Genomic DNA, 18,557 nt, shown 5'->3' with positions numbered 1-18,557 from the left:
TATTCGTTCTGGGCTCCCCTGTTCGCTGCGCCCCTTCCCAACAACCTGTTGCCTCCCTCCCTAACGTAACCTACCTTCCAACCTCACCTCCTACCCTCTTCTAGGTCAGAGATTCTGAATTTCTCTTTCATCCCGGAATATTGCAGGAGCTCCTGGATATTCCTGTTCTGAGCAAGGATGAGACTTGAGGTTAGCTGGACGTCAACAGTGGGATCCACTGACCAACTATCCTCACCTTGGTAAACATTTACAGCCCTGTACCCTACTTACCCCCACTCTGCCTGTCCCAAGAATCTTGTCCCCCAGTCCACTTCCAGTCCAGTCCACTTACATCCTTCCATCTGAAGTCTTGGCCTCAGTTTCTTTCTCCTCCCTACTGTACAACAACATCTGGCAAATACCCTCTGCTCTACTTATGGGCATGTTGACTGCTAGTCTCCTCCTCCTTCCCCCTTCAGGATCTTGTGTGCAATTGGAGCATATTACCTTACTGGTCTACTGAGGTGATTTAACTTATCCCTGAGACCAGAAAGCAATTTGGCAGATACCACCACTGGAAGAGAAGTAATGGTTTTAAACCCTCTGGCTATACTTCTGGTCCCAGCTGACAATACTGGTAAACGAGAGAGGCAGTTTACTTTAGGGGATGAAGTTTAATGTCGGAACCACGGGAATTGGCCCTGCGATGGTAAGAGGCACGTTCGATGCAAGGTCAGGTCCAGTGACCTTGGGTAGGTGTGACCATCCTGAACAAGCACGTGGACCATATGAAAGCTGCAAACTTGCAAACAGTGCAAACTTGCAAAAGGCTCCTCAACAGCCTTTCTGACTGTTCCAAAACTCAGGGGATCTCCGTCTCCGTCAAGCGTTGAAGATACCTCAGAATCTGGGACAGACACGGTGGATGTTGCTGTCTCAACGCCTTTGCCCACCTGAAGAAGAGAATGAATTTCTTCTGAGATGCTCAGGGCTCACGGGGCGAGCTACTGTGCGTCACACGCTGCCCGTATCAGAAGCAGAGATGAAGGAACCTGACCCAGTGCTAAAATGCCCCAGGAGGAACTACAAAAAAAAAGGATCCAGCTATGTCCTCGGACTCAGAGTGGAAGGGAGGTAGTAGTTGTAACAAGGTCAGCCAGGTGGACCTCATAGAATATGAGTTTCCTGATTGAGGCTGCTAATCTGGTTCAATCAGGGAGCCCTGGCTGACAGATATATACAGGAGTGTCAGACATCCTGTTCATTCTGAGACCTAGTTCTGAGTGAGTTGAGTCAGTATGTCCACATGTAAATAAAGGGGGACTTGGTAAGGGGACATTGGCCTCTGTGGAGTTGGGGAATAAAATGAATAAACTCCAAAGAGTCTGAGTTAGCTTTGTGGTTTGTCAGCCTGGTAATTTATACACAGAAGCTTGTTTTGAGTACTGGTACTCTGTTTGTGCCCACTAAGGAGCTGGAAAGATGTTTTCCAGATCATTAACTTAACATAGAAAATTAGTTTGCTGCATTAAACTAAAAATCTAAATTACACCACATAAGATTCTCATGCATCAAGACATTCTGAAGATGTCTTACTTAATTGTTTGCTATTACAAGGAATTAAATAATTGTGCGTATCAAAATTCCATACCTTTGCAGTGGACCCAAAATATTAATTCTGCATTTAACAAAAAGAGGTAAATATGAATATTGCCTCCCTGGGTGGTGTAATATACATTAAAGGCAGCATGATCCAACATAGTTAAAAAAAAGTTTTCTTAAGTATAAATTATACATCAGTGAAACTATTAGCTTCCTGTTGCTTTTTTGCATTAGCTGGCAGTTTCACACAACAGAAATTACGTACCATATTGAATGTCAATGCCACTTAAATGAATAAATGAGCCTTAGAGTTGCAATGCCATACTGGTTATGAGGAGTCATTCATAATTGTCATCATTTTCACAGGCAAAAAAATGAGTACTGTAGACAATGAATATTCCATGTATACTGTTGCAATAGTGTTATCTCTGTTTTTATTGTGGTGTCTTTGAAGGATTAAGGTTCCCTGGCATCCTGTCTTTGAAAAGACCAGATGGTAACTAAATAGATCAATTAATGTTTTGCTGAGATCTAACTTTCACTTCAAAAGCTGGAAATGCAGGAGAACGGGATGACTGAAGAAAATAAGAGCTCCCACAGGATTGAAATGCCTGAAAGTAGAGCAGAAGCAAGAAATGGTGTGATCACTTTATCACCGAGATGGTGCAGGGAAGTGGAAAAACTTAAGGAATGGTCTGAATGGTTTCTTTTGAAAGTGGAAGAAATGGGGAAGGAGATATGAAATGAGTGAAAAGATATGAAATGAACAATGACCAAGGCAATATGAAAGGGGCGAGGTGATGTGAAATGAGCTATGAGCAGGGAGATAAGAAACGAGCAAGTAGATGTGAAGGGGTCAAGGAGATATGGAAAGAGCAATATGACTGTGGTTGATGAGAAAGATCAGAGAAACTGTAGCTTAAGAAAGATAATACCTTCCATGCACTTAGCACTTCACACACAATGCTGTTGAAGTGCTATGGAAGTCTACTCACTATTGCAATATGGGAGAGTGATACAGCTGTAGGTTTAAAGAGGGAAAGGATTGACAGTTGTTCAAGCTGATAGCCACAGCGTCATGCATCTCTGACGATCAGGGATGTTAAACGTCAATACAACATTAAACATTGAATTTTGCTGGTTTGAACCAACCTGAAGCAGTTTTAAAGGGGCAGCTGGAACCTGATTTCAGAATTCTCACCATCATTCCCATTTTCAGCAATCTTTAGGTGACTCAACATAAGATTGCAGGATTGCAGGATATGTATATGGGCGGCACCAGAGACCCGGGTTCAATTCCCGACTCAGGCGACTGACTGTGTGGACTTTGCACATTCTCCCCGTGTCTGCATGGGTTTCCTCCGGGTGCTCCGGTTTCCTTCCACAGTCCAAAGACGTGCAGGTCAGGTGAATTGGCCATGCTAAATTGCCCATAGTGTTAGGTAAAAGGGGTAAATGTAGGGGAATGGGTGGATTACGCTTCGGCGGGGTGGTGTGGACTTGTTGGGCCGAAGGGCCTGTTTCCACGCTGTAAGTAATCTAATATACGTGTGTCGGTTGTTGATAGGTGTGAATGTGGTTGGTGAGTGCGAAAGGTTGTAGAGATCTACAACACTGAAAAGAGCCTTTTAGCCCATTGGATGGGTATATGAATAGGAAGGGTTTGGAGGGATATGGGCCGGGTGCTGGCAGGTGAGACTAGGTTGGGTTGGGATATCTGGTCAGCATGGATGGGTTGGACCGAAGGATCTGTTTCCGTGCTGTACATCTCTATGACTCTACCACTGCAATGGTCAAAAACAAACATGTAACTATTCTCATCCCATTTCCCAGCCCTTGGCCTGAAGCCTTGTATACTTTGGCCTGTTAATTGAGCCACGTGCAAAAAGGGACACTGTGGAGCCTCACCTTGAGTCTTGATCTTCAAAGGTGAGGGACTGACAGCTGTAGGTGCATATTAATTTCTTTTTAAACATGCCCAAGTCTCCAGATGATTGTGTGGTCTGGAGAGAATCCCATGGTGTCCCTCCTACATCAGCAGCACACACTCCTCCCCCTAGGTTTCCAGCCACCCTTGAGGCTGCCTTTCCCCACTCTGACCTGACCTGATCTGATCTCTCAGGCAGTGGTGAGGGTGGGGCAGAGAGCACATCTCCCAATAAGACTTGCCTTCTGTGTATTTGTGCAAGAATCCTTTGCACACAGGCATTTGTGTGCTTAGCGATGTATCTGCATCCTTATATCCTATATCATGTAACTTGTGAATAAGTGTTTTAAATATAAGAAACATCAGTCCTGGTTGATAAAAGCTACTACATACATGAAAATCTGAACCATATATGAGAAAGCTTCGTTCTAATACCATAACCAGCAGAATTGCCTTTGATCAGCAAACATTACATATTCTGGCCACTCAAAACCATTCCGGCAAAAACAACTATGAGAAAATGCAGGTTTTAAATGAATCTTGCAGGATAGACACTGTTACTTATTCAAATGTCCTCCCACATCACTTAGTATTAGAATATGACAAAATATTACCTGTACTACTCAATTGCAGTGGAACTAATTTGCTTCAGAATGTGCGTTGAGGCTTAGCCTTAAGGAGAAATGTAAAGACTGGCTTTGTCAGTCAGCAATTTTTGTTTTTGAGTAGTAAGTGATTGAAAATGACTTTTGCTTCCAAATCAGAAGGTTGCTTTGATGTACAAAAGCACTGGAGAAAAACAGTAATGGATTTTCTGTTGCAGAATGCATCTTAGACAAAATTCTTCATAGAATGACCTAGAAAGAAAAGAAAATACTTGAAGCAATGTAGATAGCTTATAAATCACAGCAGAAATCGCAATAAGGCAAGTGTTAAATGTGGAATTAATCTACAGGACACTCGAGCTATTCATTTAGGTCAGAGTATGATCAGTCATACAGAGGGGGCTATGAAAATGGTCCAGGTGGAGCCTTGTGAAGTGATTGATCCTTTACTGTATTGGACTGGCAGCCTGCAGACATACCTTAACTTTTTGTTAAATTCAGAAGTCACCTAGATGGTTCTGCGAGTCTAGAGCCAGTCCCATGGATCCGTCCTCCATCAGCAACATATAGCTCTTCTCTTGGGCTTCCTGGCCAACGACAGATCAGACGCTCCCATTGGCAGTGCCGTCCACCCACTGTTCATTGACAGGATGCAGCTCCTGAAGGAGTCATAGAGGTCCACAGCACAGAAAAAGACCCTGTGGCCAATCAATTCTGCACCAGTCCAAAACAAGCAACCAACCTGGGCAGCACAGTAGCTAGCGCAAGGGACCCAGGTTCGATTCCAGCCTTGGGTAACTGTCTGTGTGGAGTTTGCACATTCTCCCTGTGTCTGTATGGGGTTTCCTTCAGGTGCTCTGGTTTCCTCCCACAGTCTAAAGATGTTCAGGTTATGTGGGTTGGCCAGGTTAAATTACCCATAGTGGCTAGAGATGTGCAGGTTAGGTGGATTAGCCATTGGGGAATGCAGGATTTCAAGGATGGGATGGGTTTGGGTAGGATGTTCTTCAGAGGTTGTGTGTGACTTGATGGGCCGAATCACCTGCTTCCACACTGTAAGGATTCGATGATTCTGTAACTATTCTTGGCTCATAGCCTTGTATGCCTTGGCCTGTTAATTTAGCTGCCTGCCAAGAGCAATATTGTGCAGAGGCTCAGATCTGAGACGTCATTGGAGCCAGGACTTGGAAATTTGCCTAGATTACGTTTAAAAATATCTGTCAGTAAAGTTCCTTCCTCAGACTCTCAAAGAAAGGGCAAAGCTTCTTGTCAGTGAACTGGCATCTTGTTCTTATTTTAGTTGTTCTCAGGAGGTGGGCATGGGTTGGGCAAGACTATGTTTGTAGCTGGTCTTGATCTATCTTGAGAAGGTAATGCTGGACCATTGCTTTGAACAATCATAGTCCTCATGCTGATATTACTCCCACCATGTCATCCAGAAGATGTGATTTTTCATCCCAGTGGTGATCAATCAATTTCTCCATCACAAAGTATTGCCTCGCTTGAAGATTAACGGAAGGAGAACAGAGGAGAAACTCCTCAACATTCCTTGGCAGACAACAGAAATGAAATGGACTAATCGAAAAGCAGAATACAGCGGCTGCTGGAAATCTAAAAGAAAGACTGAAAATGCAGTGAATACTCAGAGGGCACTCTTAACATTTCAGGTCAATGATCTCTTGTCAGAGCTGGGAAAAAGAGAGATGTAAATCTTTTCGAGCAAGGGCAGATGGGACAGAGAGAAGATGAAGGTTTGTGTTGGGATGCAAAATGTAGCACTGAATAGTAGCAAGTGCTCATCCATGCCCCTAGAATAGCCAATAACAGCATAGAGTTATTAATAACAAGCTTAATACAAGAAAACAGAATTCCACACATTCAGGGCTCAAAGCAATGGCTAATGAAGAGGCTCCATGTAGTAGCCAGTAAACCAGATCATCCACATTATGACCCTTTTCAGAGACCTGGAAGAACTGCCTTCCGTTGCGGGTCCCATGCCTTTCAACGTTAACATCTCTTTCTTCAAGAGCTCCAGGACATTCAGAGGACCAGCAGCAAATCAGTTCCAGTAGGGTTTCCAGAATCAGTAGGAGAGTCTAGGACCTCAGGGCTTCATCTCAGAATAAACTGCTACACATTTAAGGCAGAAATGAAGAGAAATTTCTTCTCTCAGAGGGTGGTGAGTCTGTGAAATTCTTTATCACCAAGAGCTGTTGAGGTTAAGTTATTATGAATGTTCAAGGCTGAGATAGACAGATTTTAGTCAGTAAGGGTTATGGGCCTAAGTCAGGAAATTGGAGATGAGTATTATCAGATTAGTTATGATCTCATTAAATGGTGGAGCAGATGTAATGGGCTGAATGGCCTACTTCTGCTCCTATTCTTTTGGGCTTGCAGGCTTCAATCGGCCTCTGTGAGGACAAGCTATCCTTCCTGATGAAGGGCTTTTGCCCGAAACGTCGATTTTGCTGCTCGTTGGATGCTGCCTGAACTGCTGTGCTCTTCCAGCACCACTAATCCAGTATCCTTGACCTCAACCCACTTCTTGCCCCCCAATTTTCTATCCTGATTCCTCACCAATGTCTTCCCCCACCCTCCCCACACCCCTGGCTCATCACTCCACCACCATTAGCTTCAGGTTCAAATGCAGTGAGAAATTACATTTCAGCCACAAATTCCAGTGACTGACTGGAATTAGAGTGACTCTAGTACAAGCACAGACCTTCACAGACCAAAGATTGAATTCAAGGAACATCATGATAATGTCACTGGGCTAGAAATCCAAATCCCCAGGATAATGTTTTGGTTCAAATACCATCATAGCAGGTGGTGAATGTTTTATTCAATCAAAGAAAATGGAATTTTAAGAAAATGCAAGCCTGATGGATATACGTTTGCTCGCTGAGCTGGAAGGTTCATTTTCAGATGTTTCATGACTATACTAGATAACATCATCAATGAGCCTCTGGTGAAGCACTGGTGGTATGGCCCGCTTTTTAGTTATGTGTTTGGGGTTCCTTGGGTTGGTGACATCATTTCCTATGGTGACGTCATTTCCTGTGTTGACATCATTTCCTGTTATTTTTCTCTGGGGTGGTAAATGGGATCCAAGTCAGTGTGTTTGTTGATACAGTTCTGGTTGGAGTACCATGCTTCTTGAAATTCTCATGCCTGTCTCTGGCTGTCCGAGGGTGGATGTGTTGCCCCAGTCAAAGGTGTCCTTCCTCATCTGTATGAAAAGATACTAGTGAGAGTGGGTCCTGTCATTTTATGGCTAGTTGATGTTCATGTCTCCTGGTGGCTAATTTTCTGCCTATTTGTCCAATGTAGTGTTTGTTACAGTTCTTGCAAGGTACTTGTAAATGACATTAGTTTTGCTTGTTGTCTGTATAGGGTCTTTCAAGTTTATTAGCTGCTGTTTTAGTGTGTTGGTGAGTTTGTGGGCTACTATGATGCCAAGAACAGGAAATGACATCACCATAGGAAATGACATCACAAATCAAAGGAAACCTAAACACATAAATAAAAATCAGGCAATACCACCAGTGCTTCATCGGAGGCTCACTGATGGTATTACCTAGTATGGTGACGGAACATCTGAAAATGAACCTTCTAGCTCAGCTAGCAAACATACATCCAGAACCTCAATCTGAGCTACAAATCTTCTCAAAACTTGCTAATGCTATCCTAATGCTATTCATGTAATCACTGTTGATCATTGTAAACCCCATTTGGTTCATTGTGTTCTTCAGAGAAGGAAATTTGTCATCCTTCCCCTGTCGGGTCTACATGTGACTCCAAACCCACAGCATTATGGCTGATTCTTAACTGGTCTCTGGGCAACTAGTGATGAGCAATAAATGCTAGCTAGCTAATGACACCCACATCCCATGAGTAAGTTTTAAATAAATATGGTTGCCTGCTATAGCACTGGAATTCTTGTTCAGAAAATATTTTGATTATAAGCATGTAGACTAAGGAAGGAGACACTTCGGAAGGACAGCATTGGTTCCTTCTTCTGACTGCGACATGTAAACCTCACTTCCAGAAATGCAGTGTGCAGAATCCAGATGAGGACTGAATTAGGCACGAATCCAGTTAACAGCTGGCCAACATTCACAGTCAAAGGTAACATACTGAGAATGGGCTTGAGCAAAATACCAACGAGCAGCTATCACTTGTAGAACCAGAGAAAGTCATCAGGAAAGAATGAGCTCAATAACAAGCTTGCCAGCTGACACTGTGAAGCAAAACCTGAAGTTGTCATTGTCAAGGGTAATTTTGGTTGTTCCTATGTCATTCAGTTCATCATAGAATCTCCACAGTGTAGAAACAGGCCCTTCGCCCCAACAAGTACTCCCTGACCCTCTGACACTCCCACACAGAGCCATCCCCTCCCCTGCATTTCCAGTGGCTAATGTACCTAATCTATGCATCCCTGAACAATTTAGTATGGCCAATCCACTTGTCTTGCACATCTTTGGACTATGGGAGGAAACCGGAGCACCCAACAGAAACCCACAAAGACACGGGGAGAATGTGCAAACTTCACACAGACAGTCACCCAAGGTTGGAATCAAACCTATGTCTCTGGTGCTGTGAGGCAGCAGTGCTACCAACTGAGCCACTATGCTGCCCCTAATGTTCATCTGACTGATTCCTGGGATGACTGGACTGACATATGAAGAAGAATAGATTGACTGGGCTTATACTCACTGGAATTTAGAAGAATGAGGAGGGAATCTTATAGAAACAAATAAAATCCTGATGGGACCGGACAGGCTAGATGTGGGAAGAATGCTCCAGATGTTGGGGAGATCCAGAACTAGGGGTTACAGTCTAATAATAAAGGGTCACCGGTTCAGGACTGAGATAAGGAAGAATTTCCTCATTCAGAGAGTTGTGAACCTATGGAAATCTCTTCTGCAGGAAGCTGTTGGGGCCAGTTCATTAGATATATTCAAGTGGGAGCTGAACATGGCCCTTGTAGCTAAAGGGATTACGGGGTATGGGGAGAACATGGGAATGGGATACTGACATTGCATGATCTGCCGTGATTATAATGATTGGTGGTGCAGGCTCAAAGGGCCAAATGGCCTCATCCTGCATCTATTTTCTGTGTTTCTGTGTTTCTAATTCCTTATGGTACCAGCTAATTGGAAAGTTAAAACATTACTCCAATCTCTAAACTACAGAATGAATAGGTTATATCATGTTAGAAGGGAAGACTCCCGTACACTCATTGGGTATGTTCATTAACTCCCTTGTTCCTGGACTCTTTTTGCTTTAAAGTTGCTCCTCAGAGTTACCCTCAGTGTACAGTTCTTGTAGGGGTCTGAATTTAAACAGTGTGAGTAATATATTTGGACATTAAGCAAATGTAAAGGAATCTCCTTTAGAATTAGTTGGTAACTCAGAAAACTTCATTTTAAGAAACAATAGAATTCAAATGTTGTGTCCATGTTTCATTGAAGAGTAAACTCTGGGCTTTATTTCTTTCCTTGCTTTCAAGGAAACTGGCAAAGAAGCGAAAGGATACCCTGAGCAGCACCCGTCAGGAGATGACTGTGATGGTCAATTCAATGGACAAGAGTTTTACTGAGCAAGGTACTAACTGTGATGAGGCATTCTCCTTCATGGATACCCACAATCTGAATGGGAGAGGTGAGTTCATAAGACCCTCCATCATTTAATGAAACTGTCCCTGAACTGTATTAATCACTGATATATTCTTTCTCATTTTCTCTTAGCCATGTCCTCACCGTCTTCATTTACTGTGAAGACAAATACACTGAAGAGTCCATCTATGCAGAATTCCTACTACCCAGGTAGTTGAGTTGCTTGTTCTTATAAAGTTTCATTATCCTTTTGAGAGGACATCGTAACTGTAAAATTTATGTTACATCCCGGGTCATTTGAAGAATAATTTCTTTCATAATATATTGAAAATATAACTTACAGGCAGGTCAAATGTTCTGGTTTGCCTATCATTGTTCAAATGTTAGTCAAATCATTGTAACGACTTTAAGGTAGGTTTTTAAGGCCAGTTAGCTGAGTTGGCTGGATGGTTAGTTTGTGATGCAGAGTAACACCAACAGCATAAGTTCACTGTTTGCACTGGCTGAGGTTATGATGAAGGTCCCACCTTCTCAACTTTTCCCCTCACCTGAGTCATGGTGACCTTCAGACTAATTAATTACCACTTGTCTCTCTCTCTCTCTCTCTCTCCAATGAGGGAGCAGCTCTAAGGACTGTGGCAACTTTATCTTTACTTAGCAATCTTGCAACTGATTTATGTCTTATTTTTAGTTGTCATGGTCAACAATGAGGTGCAATCAATAAATCCAATACTAAAGCTGCTACCAAGTGTCCATGCATGTTCAAATTGCCAGAGTTTCATATTGTCTGTTACATTTGGGGAAATTGATCAGGTTTACTGCTTAGGTTAAATATATTTTTGTCACAGATCCAAAAATTATGTTAAAATAAATCTACAGTTTATCAATTTCACAGATGCACAGCTAGCTGCAAAACCAAAACTTCAGATATTCCCAAATCGTGAGTTGTATAAATGCAAAGTCTAACTCTGGCCTGTATGTAGTCATAGAAGGCCACTTTAAAAATGGCACACTTCACAAAATAAAAACGGAGTAACTGCATTACTTACAAAAAAAACCAGTCCAGCTTTCTGCCCTCCTTTACTGAAGGCACAGACTCATCTAGTCCTGTGTTGCTTCCTTCTCGTGACCACTGTGCAGGTGTGAGTGTTAGCGTTGTTCTCCATGTGTGAACATTAGCCCAATAGCTTTCTGACCCTCTCACTGAGATCTTTACAGGTGAGCTACATCCCATCCTCACTTATTGTCCACACCCTCCAGCAGGGAAACTGGATAGAAATCAGGAGCAGAACCTTGGGTGATTCTCTTTTTGTTCTCCTTTCTGTACTCTGAGGTTAATTATCGGGCACTTACCATCTCACCGGCTGTGATCATTTCAGAGGCAGTTGAACTAGATGGGCTCAAACATCATTGAGAAAGCCAAAATAGTTTGGTGTTATTTTTAAAAATATAAAGAACAAAAGTGCCTGGGGATTGATTTGATCTTGGTGCAAGTTCAGGAGCCTTTTCAGTATCTCTGATTGTTGTAATTTCTGCAATCGCCATATCCACTTTATACCACCACACAAAGTCGTGCTCTGGGTCAGTGCATGTTAATCCTTTAGCAGTTGTTAACCAGAAAATTAGTTATTGGGAAATGGGAATTTCCCCATCATTTTGGTCCACATTGAATGGGAAAAATGGACATAATCCTCAGCACAACCTTTTTTTAAAGGAAATTCTACAAGGCTTTGGTGAGGATGCCAAAGAAGATGTTAATTCTTTTAAAAGCAGCAAGTAAGGTTGCTTGTATTTCTGGAAAAATACAGAAGGTCAGGCAGCATCTGAGGAGCAGGAGAGTCGACATTTTGGGCAAAGGTCCTTCATCAGGCTTTTACCCGAAACATCGGTTCTCCTGGTCCTCGGGTGTTGCCTGACCTGCTGTGCTTTTCCAGCGCCACTCTATTCTTGACTCTAATCTCCAGCATCTGCAGTACCCACTTTTGTCTAACTTGTATTTCTGAATAGTGGTCTTCCCCTTAAACTGCTAAGGTTGATTCCTACTACTTTAAGAGCTGATAGCTTAAACACTTGTTTCACTTCATGTATCCACGAGCAACAAAGGCCTGATTCCTAGATACAAGCCTGCTCTGATATTACCTGCAGCACAAAGACTTGTTTTGATTTCAACGCTTACCAAGTTCTGCACCGTGAAAAGCTCTAGTTTCATGTATTTCTTCCTACTTGCGCATAATATAATGTACTCTGCCACATCATCCTGTTTAGAATAACACTCTTAAAGCTTTGTTTTGCTGCATGCTGACAACCTGTCCATTAGTATAAGTGCCCTGCGAATAATGATGTTGTTTCCATCTATTATCACATGCTTCCATGTACAGAAACAGATACAAATGGCATTGAGAAAATAGCGTGAGTGCTCCCGGGCCCTGCCTTTCTACATATAATCAGCATGACATACAAGGCAACCTGTTACCATAAATTATCCCTCATTGTAATTGTCCCCCTCCGTTCCTGAAAGCCATTTTATTTCTTTGGTACTACAATACAGGACTGCAGGCAGTTTTTAAAAATATATATATTCATTCTCAAGGAGATAAGGCCAGCACTTATTGATCATCCCTTGTTGTCCATTGAATACAACCTGTTGGACTAAAGCTGAAAAATGTGTTGCTGGAAAAGTGCAGCAGGTCAGGCAGCATCCAAGGAGCAGGAGAATCGCCGTTTTGGGCATAAGTCCTTCTTCGATTCTCCTGCTCCTTGGATGCTGCGCTTTTCCAGCAACACATTTTTCAGCTCTGATCTCCAGCATCTGCAGTCCTCACTTTCTCCCTGTTGGACTAAAGGGCCGTTAAGAGTCTACCGTAATGCTAGGGGTCAAATCACACATAAATACAAATTTCCTCCATTCAGATAAATGAGATGGCATTTTATGGCAATTGAGCTACTTCATTGTTCTTCAACCCTATATCTGCACTATTACACACTTGACCTGTTGAATTTCACAGGAAACAACCCATCTCCCATCTTCCTTCTACAGGGAAGTGTCATATCTTGACACCATGATTAATTGAATCCAAGTGAGCTGCTGGGTTTGAGTTTGAACTTGTGTTTCCAGTACATCAGTCCAGGAGTCAGTAGAGCTTGGCCTTTACTTCTGCTGGCTAAACTTACAGACACAATTGGGTGGGTGTTAGAATACAGTAGAGAGCTCATTAGCAAGTCTAAACTTGCAGATCCCTGGTCACTGGACAGTGATGCAAACCAGGAACAGTGCTTGATTTCTGTCAGCCTTCCCACTTTCAGTATTGCTGAGGTCGCTTTCAGTGCTCATCCTGCCACTCTATAGCGAACAGTTAACTCAGTATGAACGGTAGCTTACGGAATGAGAAGCCACCTACAAACTTAGCCATTGGGATTTAGGAAATGGATGTCATGGACAATATGCATCAACAATGATATAATATAACATAGATGAGTTTCTGATCAATGGTAGAAAACTGAGAGTGGGGGGGCTGGAGGATGTTGCAGATAACACAATTCATTTACATTGCACCTTCAGCATAAAGCATTTTAATGTGCATCACAGAAACGTAGTAAAGCAAAACTTGGTGCCAAGTCTAACTATTAGGACACATGACTAAAAGTTTGGTCAAGAATGCGTGTTTCAAGCAGCACCTCCTTCAACTTTTCTCCTCCTTCAAGTCCTGATTAGAACGTGGCACTTTGGACAAGTTTTTTAACTAACTTTCTAATGTTTTGGATCAGTGTCAAGTTTTTATTTCTGATTATGCTGTTATGAAGCAACTTAGTATGCTTTACTTCTTTAAAGGCTATACAGGTGTCACCCTGTGTCCGCGGGTGATACATTCCAAGACCTACCACGGATAGTACCAAACTGTATCATTTAAATGGGAAATTACTTATCTGTAAGATCTTATACTCCACAACTACCTGATGAAGGAGCAGCGCTCCGAAAGCTAGTGCTTCCAAATAAACCTGTCGGACTATAACCTGGTGTTATGTGATTTTGAACTTTGTCCACCCCAGTCCAACATCGGCATCTCCAAATCATGACTACGATATTGTCAAGTCTGTGATATGATTTGAAAACCAAGTGAATGTGGCTGGAAAGATGTGATGCTTTTCCTTTTAATCTGATTTCAATGACTGCAGATTCCATTTCAATGACTGATGTGCAAGCACACCCAGGTTCCTTGAATTGTACATCAACATTTCCAAATTTATCTCCACTTAAATAATACTCTGCCATTTTCAGTCAAGATTTAAGGTATGTCAAGGGTATTAGCAAAGAGTTTCGGGTTGAAAGAGGTGTAGAGAAAGCGAAGAAATGAAGATATAACACAGGTGGCTATATCAGGGGGCTTACATTCCTATTGCTCTTTAGACCTAGAAAGTACCTGTAAAGCTATGCTTAGTTTGACCAGAGTGGAGCGGGAGAGGAAGAGACAGCCAAATGATGGCTTCATTCTTTACTTATATTTAACATAGAAACAGGATTAGGCCATTCAGCCCTGGAAAGTATTGGCTCAGTCTTCACTGGACAGGATTTTTGATTATCAAAAACAACAGGGACGGGTATGTGCACCAAGCCTTCAGTGCTCAGTGCGCTGCAGCATCGCGAGTTCTCCAAATCAAGCAATGTTCCTGCTGGTGATAAAAATCCCTGGGAAAGTTGAAGTTTACAAGGCAGACTGTGACAAGAATTTCTGCATTACAATTAAAGTTGGTGCAGTGTCGCTAGTGGTGATAAACTCTGAACAGGCCTGAATGTTGGCAATGGGCTCCTTCCAAGTTAGAACTAAGAGTATTTCCAGTGTCATCCTAATTATTGCCCACCTATAAATATCTAGAAGATGAGGGTAGAGGAACTAAAACTAGGGGGCATAGGTTTAAGGTGAGAGGAGAAAATTTTTTAAAACTTCCTGAGGGACAACGTTTTTGCACAGAGGTTGATGTACATATTGAAGGAGCTGCCAGAGAGAGTGTTAGAGGTGGGTACAATCACAAAGTATCTGGGAAGGAATAGGAAGGGTTGAGAGGGATATGGGCCAAATTGCTGGCAAACAGGAGTAAATCAGCTTATGGTATCTGTTGGGCATGTACGAATTGCGCTAAGGGGTCTGTTTCTATTCTGTGTAAATCTGTGGTTCTATCTGTGGTTACATTATCCATCATGGTCAAATACATCAGTACTTTTAGAACTTAGCAGCAACATCAAAATGAAAGGGTAACAGACCATTAGACCATAAGAAATAGGAACAGGATTAGGTCATTTGACCTCTTGAACCTGCCTCACCACTTAATAGATGATTCAGTGTTCCTCACGTTCACTCTCCTGCTCTTTCCCCACATTCCTTGATTTGCCTATGAGAATCCATCTATTTCAGCCTTAAATATACACAAGGACTCTGCCCCACCCAAAAATCTCTGTGGTAAGGAGTTCCAAAGACTCATAACACTCTGAGAGAAAAAAGTCGTCCTCATCTCAGTCTTAAATTGATGCCCCTTTATTTGGAGATGATGCCCTCTGGTCCTAGACTCTTCCTTGAGAGGATACAACCTCTTGATATTTACTCTGTCAAGCTCCCTAAGAACTCTTTATGTTTTAAAGAGATCACCTGTCATTTTTCTGAATTCCAATGTGTAGAGTCCCATCCTGTCTTGCTATTAAGACAGTCCGACAGAACTTTCTTTGAGTTAAGCAAGTCATCTATTTGTTACTCAGGAACCATTATTGTGTCCTATGTTAGAAAATAAGGATTATTTGTATCTCCACCTGGAAGGTTTATGTGATCACCAACATGGATTCATATTACCATATATATATATATTTACCGTCTGTTCCATTCACACTTGCCATCGTGCCTTCATTTCAACTGTCTGAAGTGTGGTGGAACATTGTAGAGTGGTACCAAAAAGCTAAAGTAATTTTGATACAGCTGTGACACACTGAACACAGATGGAAGCACAAATGAAATATTACTCTTTCCATAACCTTCAGTACTAGCACAAGTATGTCAAAGTGGCTGGATCAATCCAGGGTACTGTCCATTCATCCAGGGTTTCCAATCGACTTGTCAATTGCTCCATAACTTTTCGATGAAAAAATGTTTTGGCATATAGTTCTACAGTCTTGAAACGCATAAAAGTGGATAAATCCCCAGGATCTGATCAGGTGTACCCTAGAATTCTGTGGGAAGCTAGGGAATTGATTGCTGGGCCTCTTGCTGAGATATTTGTATCATCGATAGTCACAGGTGAGGTGCCGGAAGACGGGAGGTTGGCAAACATGGTGCCACTGTTTAAGAAGGGTGGTGAGGACAAGGCCGGACATAGACAAGTGAGCCTTACCTCAGTGGTGGGCAAGTTGTTGGAAGGAATCCTGAGGGACAGGATGTACATGTATTTGAAAAGGCAAGGACTGATTAGGGATAGTCAACATGGCTTTGTGCATGGGAAATCATGTCTCACAAACTTGATTGAGCTTTTTGAAGAAGTAACAAAGAGGATTGATGAGGGCAGAGCAGTAGATGTGATCTATATGGATTTTAGTGAGGCGTTCGACAAGGTTCCCCATGGGAGGCTGATTAGCAAGGTTAGATCTCACAGAATACAGGGAGAACGAGCCATTTGGATACAGAACTGGATCAAAGCGTGGTGGTGGAGGGTTGTTTTTCAGACTTGAAAGGGTTCAGAAAAGATTTACAAGGATGTTGCCAGGGTTGGAGGATTTGAGCTACAGGGAGAGGCTGAACAGGCTAGGGCTGTTTCCCCTGGAGTGTTGGAGGCTGAGGGGTGACCTTATAGAAGTTTACAAAATTATGAGGGGCATAGATAGGATAAATAGACAAAGTCTTTTCCCTGGGGTCGGGGAGTCCAGAACTAGAGGGCATAGGTTAGGGTGACAGGGGAAAGATATAAAAGACACCTAAGGGGCAACTTTTTCACGCAGAGGGTGGTACGTGTATGGAATGAGCTGCCAGAGGACGTGGTGGTGGCTGGTACAATTGCAACATTTGAGAGACATTTGGATGTGTTTATGAATAGGAAGGGTTTGGAGGGACATGGGCTGGGTGCTGGCAGGTGGGACTAGATTGGGTTGGGATATCTGGTCAGCATGGACAGGTTGGACTGAAGGGTCTGTTTCCATGCTGTACATCTCAATAACCAACCTGAACCAATTGTGATCAACACAACAAAGAGAGGTGCCTTTAATGATGATAAGCATATGTGGAAACTCAAACACAGTGGCATTGCATTGGGAGAGTCCAGACCAAATGGAGTCTCTGAATAAATACAAGATTGGAGGATGGAGAATAATTAGAGCGAGCATTCAGATACACTTCATGTTCCATTTTAAAACCACCTAATTATGTCTTCATTTTGATGTCTTCATTTCAAACTCATTATCATGGTTGAGGTAGAAATTTATAATGGAAAAAGATGACACAATGTAAGTACTAAATACATTGGCTGACAGAATAAATTAATGCATTACCATCAAATAATTCCAGATCCTGGCCCAGACAGCAGCTTAATATAGACAAATTCAGCAATCTTCTTATCAGTTTCAAACAGACTGATTCTTGTTGAAACACTGGATTATTATGGGGATTATGATTGTCTGATTGTATATCATATTTTGAGAAGCAATAACATCTAAATACTAAGTCTACTCCGTGTTGAGTTTTCTTACTTTTGGTTGGCTAGCATTTGGCTGGAGATGATATCGTGCCTGCAGACGGGAAACTGGGGAGCAACAGGGACTAAAACAGATTGCTCCTGAATTCTTGCCAATGAATCCTGCATTTACCCCTATCTACACATCACAATCCAAATTCGGTTCTGATGAGACAAAGGGCTAGAAGTAAGCCATTCAGCCCATAAAGTTTGCTCTGCCTTTCGGTGAGATCACGATGGATCTGATAATCTTCAACTGCCTTTGCCCATAACTTTTGATTCCCGTAATTTTTAATTCCCTGTACACTCCTTGGAAATAAAAGCATAGTCTTTGGCTATCAACTTCTAATCTTTAAACATGCGAAACTTTCACTTGAGTGAGAAACCAGGGGACAGCAAGAATCAGTCAAACACACAGCAAGAAAATTCATAAGTGAAGGATTCATCAAAGACTGTTGAACTTTTAACTTATACCTTTACTTTCCTAGTTTAAACTACAAAAGACATTTGTGTAGATTATTACCTATTTCATTATTTTTCTACAATTCTGTGAAATAATGCTGAACGTTTTAACTCTCATTTCTCTTGATACTTTGTCCCTAAGTTCTTTTTTGTACCCAGGTACCTTGGTACCTAAGATGTGTGGTGACATTATACACTTTTCGCTGTACTCCTGTACTTGAGTATGCGGGATGATGGAATCTAAAATCTAAATGAATCAGTCAAGTGGAGGGGAGGAAATTGGAGGGATGATCCAAAAAAAAGAACATTTTCAGCATTATCACAGACTGAAAGGGAAGATACTGATAAGATTGGAGCATTATAAAACAATCCAGAATTATTTATCTTATTATTTGAAAGATTGTTGTAAGAATGTCACAAATGAGTTCATTTTTTTACTGTGATGAACAGTTCCTGGAGAGGCGAGGAATTCTGTAGCGAGTGACTCACATTCTGACCTCCCCAAAGCCGATTGACCACCTATAAGGTTCAAGTGAAGAGTGTAAAGGAATACTCCCAACTCATTTGTAACAACACTCGAGAAGCTTCACACCATCCAGGACAAAGCTGCTAGCATCCACAGATTCCTACTCCCACCACTGCTAATACTCAGTTGCAGCAGTG

General features: G+C 42.1%; 1 protein-coding gene across 7 annotated transcripts in view; it reads left to right on the top strand.

The window, feature by feature from the left end:
• Positions 1-18,557, top strand: part of LOC140476930 (receptor-type tyrosine-protein phosphatase mu-like) — an 887,393-nt gene that overhangs the window by 719,185 nt on the left and 149,651 nt on the right. For all 7 annotated transcript variants that reach the window (XM_072569881.1, XM_072569880.1, XM_072569879.1 and 4 more), the window contains 2 exons: positions 9,626-9,777; positions 9,864-9,941. In XM_072569881.1, coding sequence (XP_072425982.1) covers positions 9,626-9,777; positions 9,864-9,941 — 230 coding nt within the window. The remainder of the gene's footprint in view (positions 1-9,625; positions 9,778-9,863; positions 9,942-18,557) is intronic.

Source organism: Chiloscyllium punctatum, chromosome 5 (genome assembly GCF_047496795.1).
Source record: "Chiloscyllium punctatum isolate Juve2018m chromosome 5, sChiPun1.3, whole genome shotgun sequence".
In the NCBI taxonomy this organism is placed as follows: Eukaryota; Metazoa; Chordata; class Chondrichthyes; order Orectolobiformes; family Hemiscylliidae; genus Chiloscyllium; species Chiloscyllium punctatum.
Note: the sequence above shows the minus strand (reverse complement) of the source record. Positions and strands in the feature narration are given on the sequence as shown.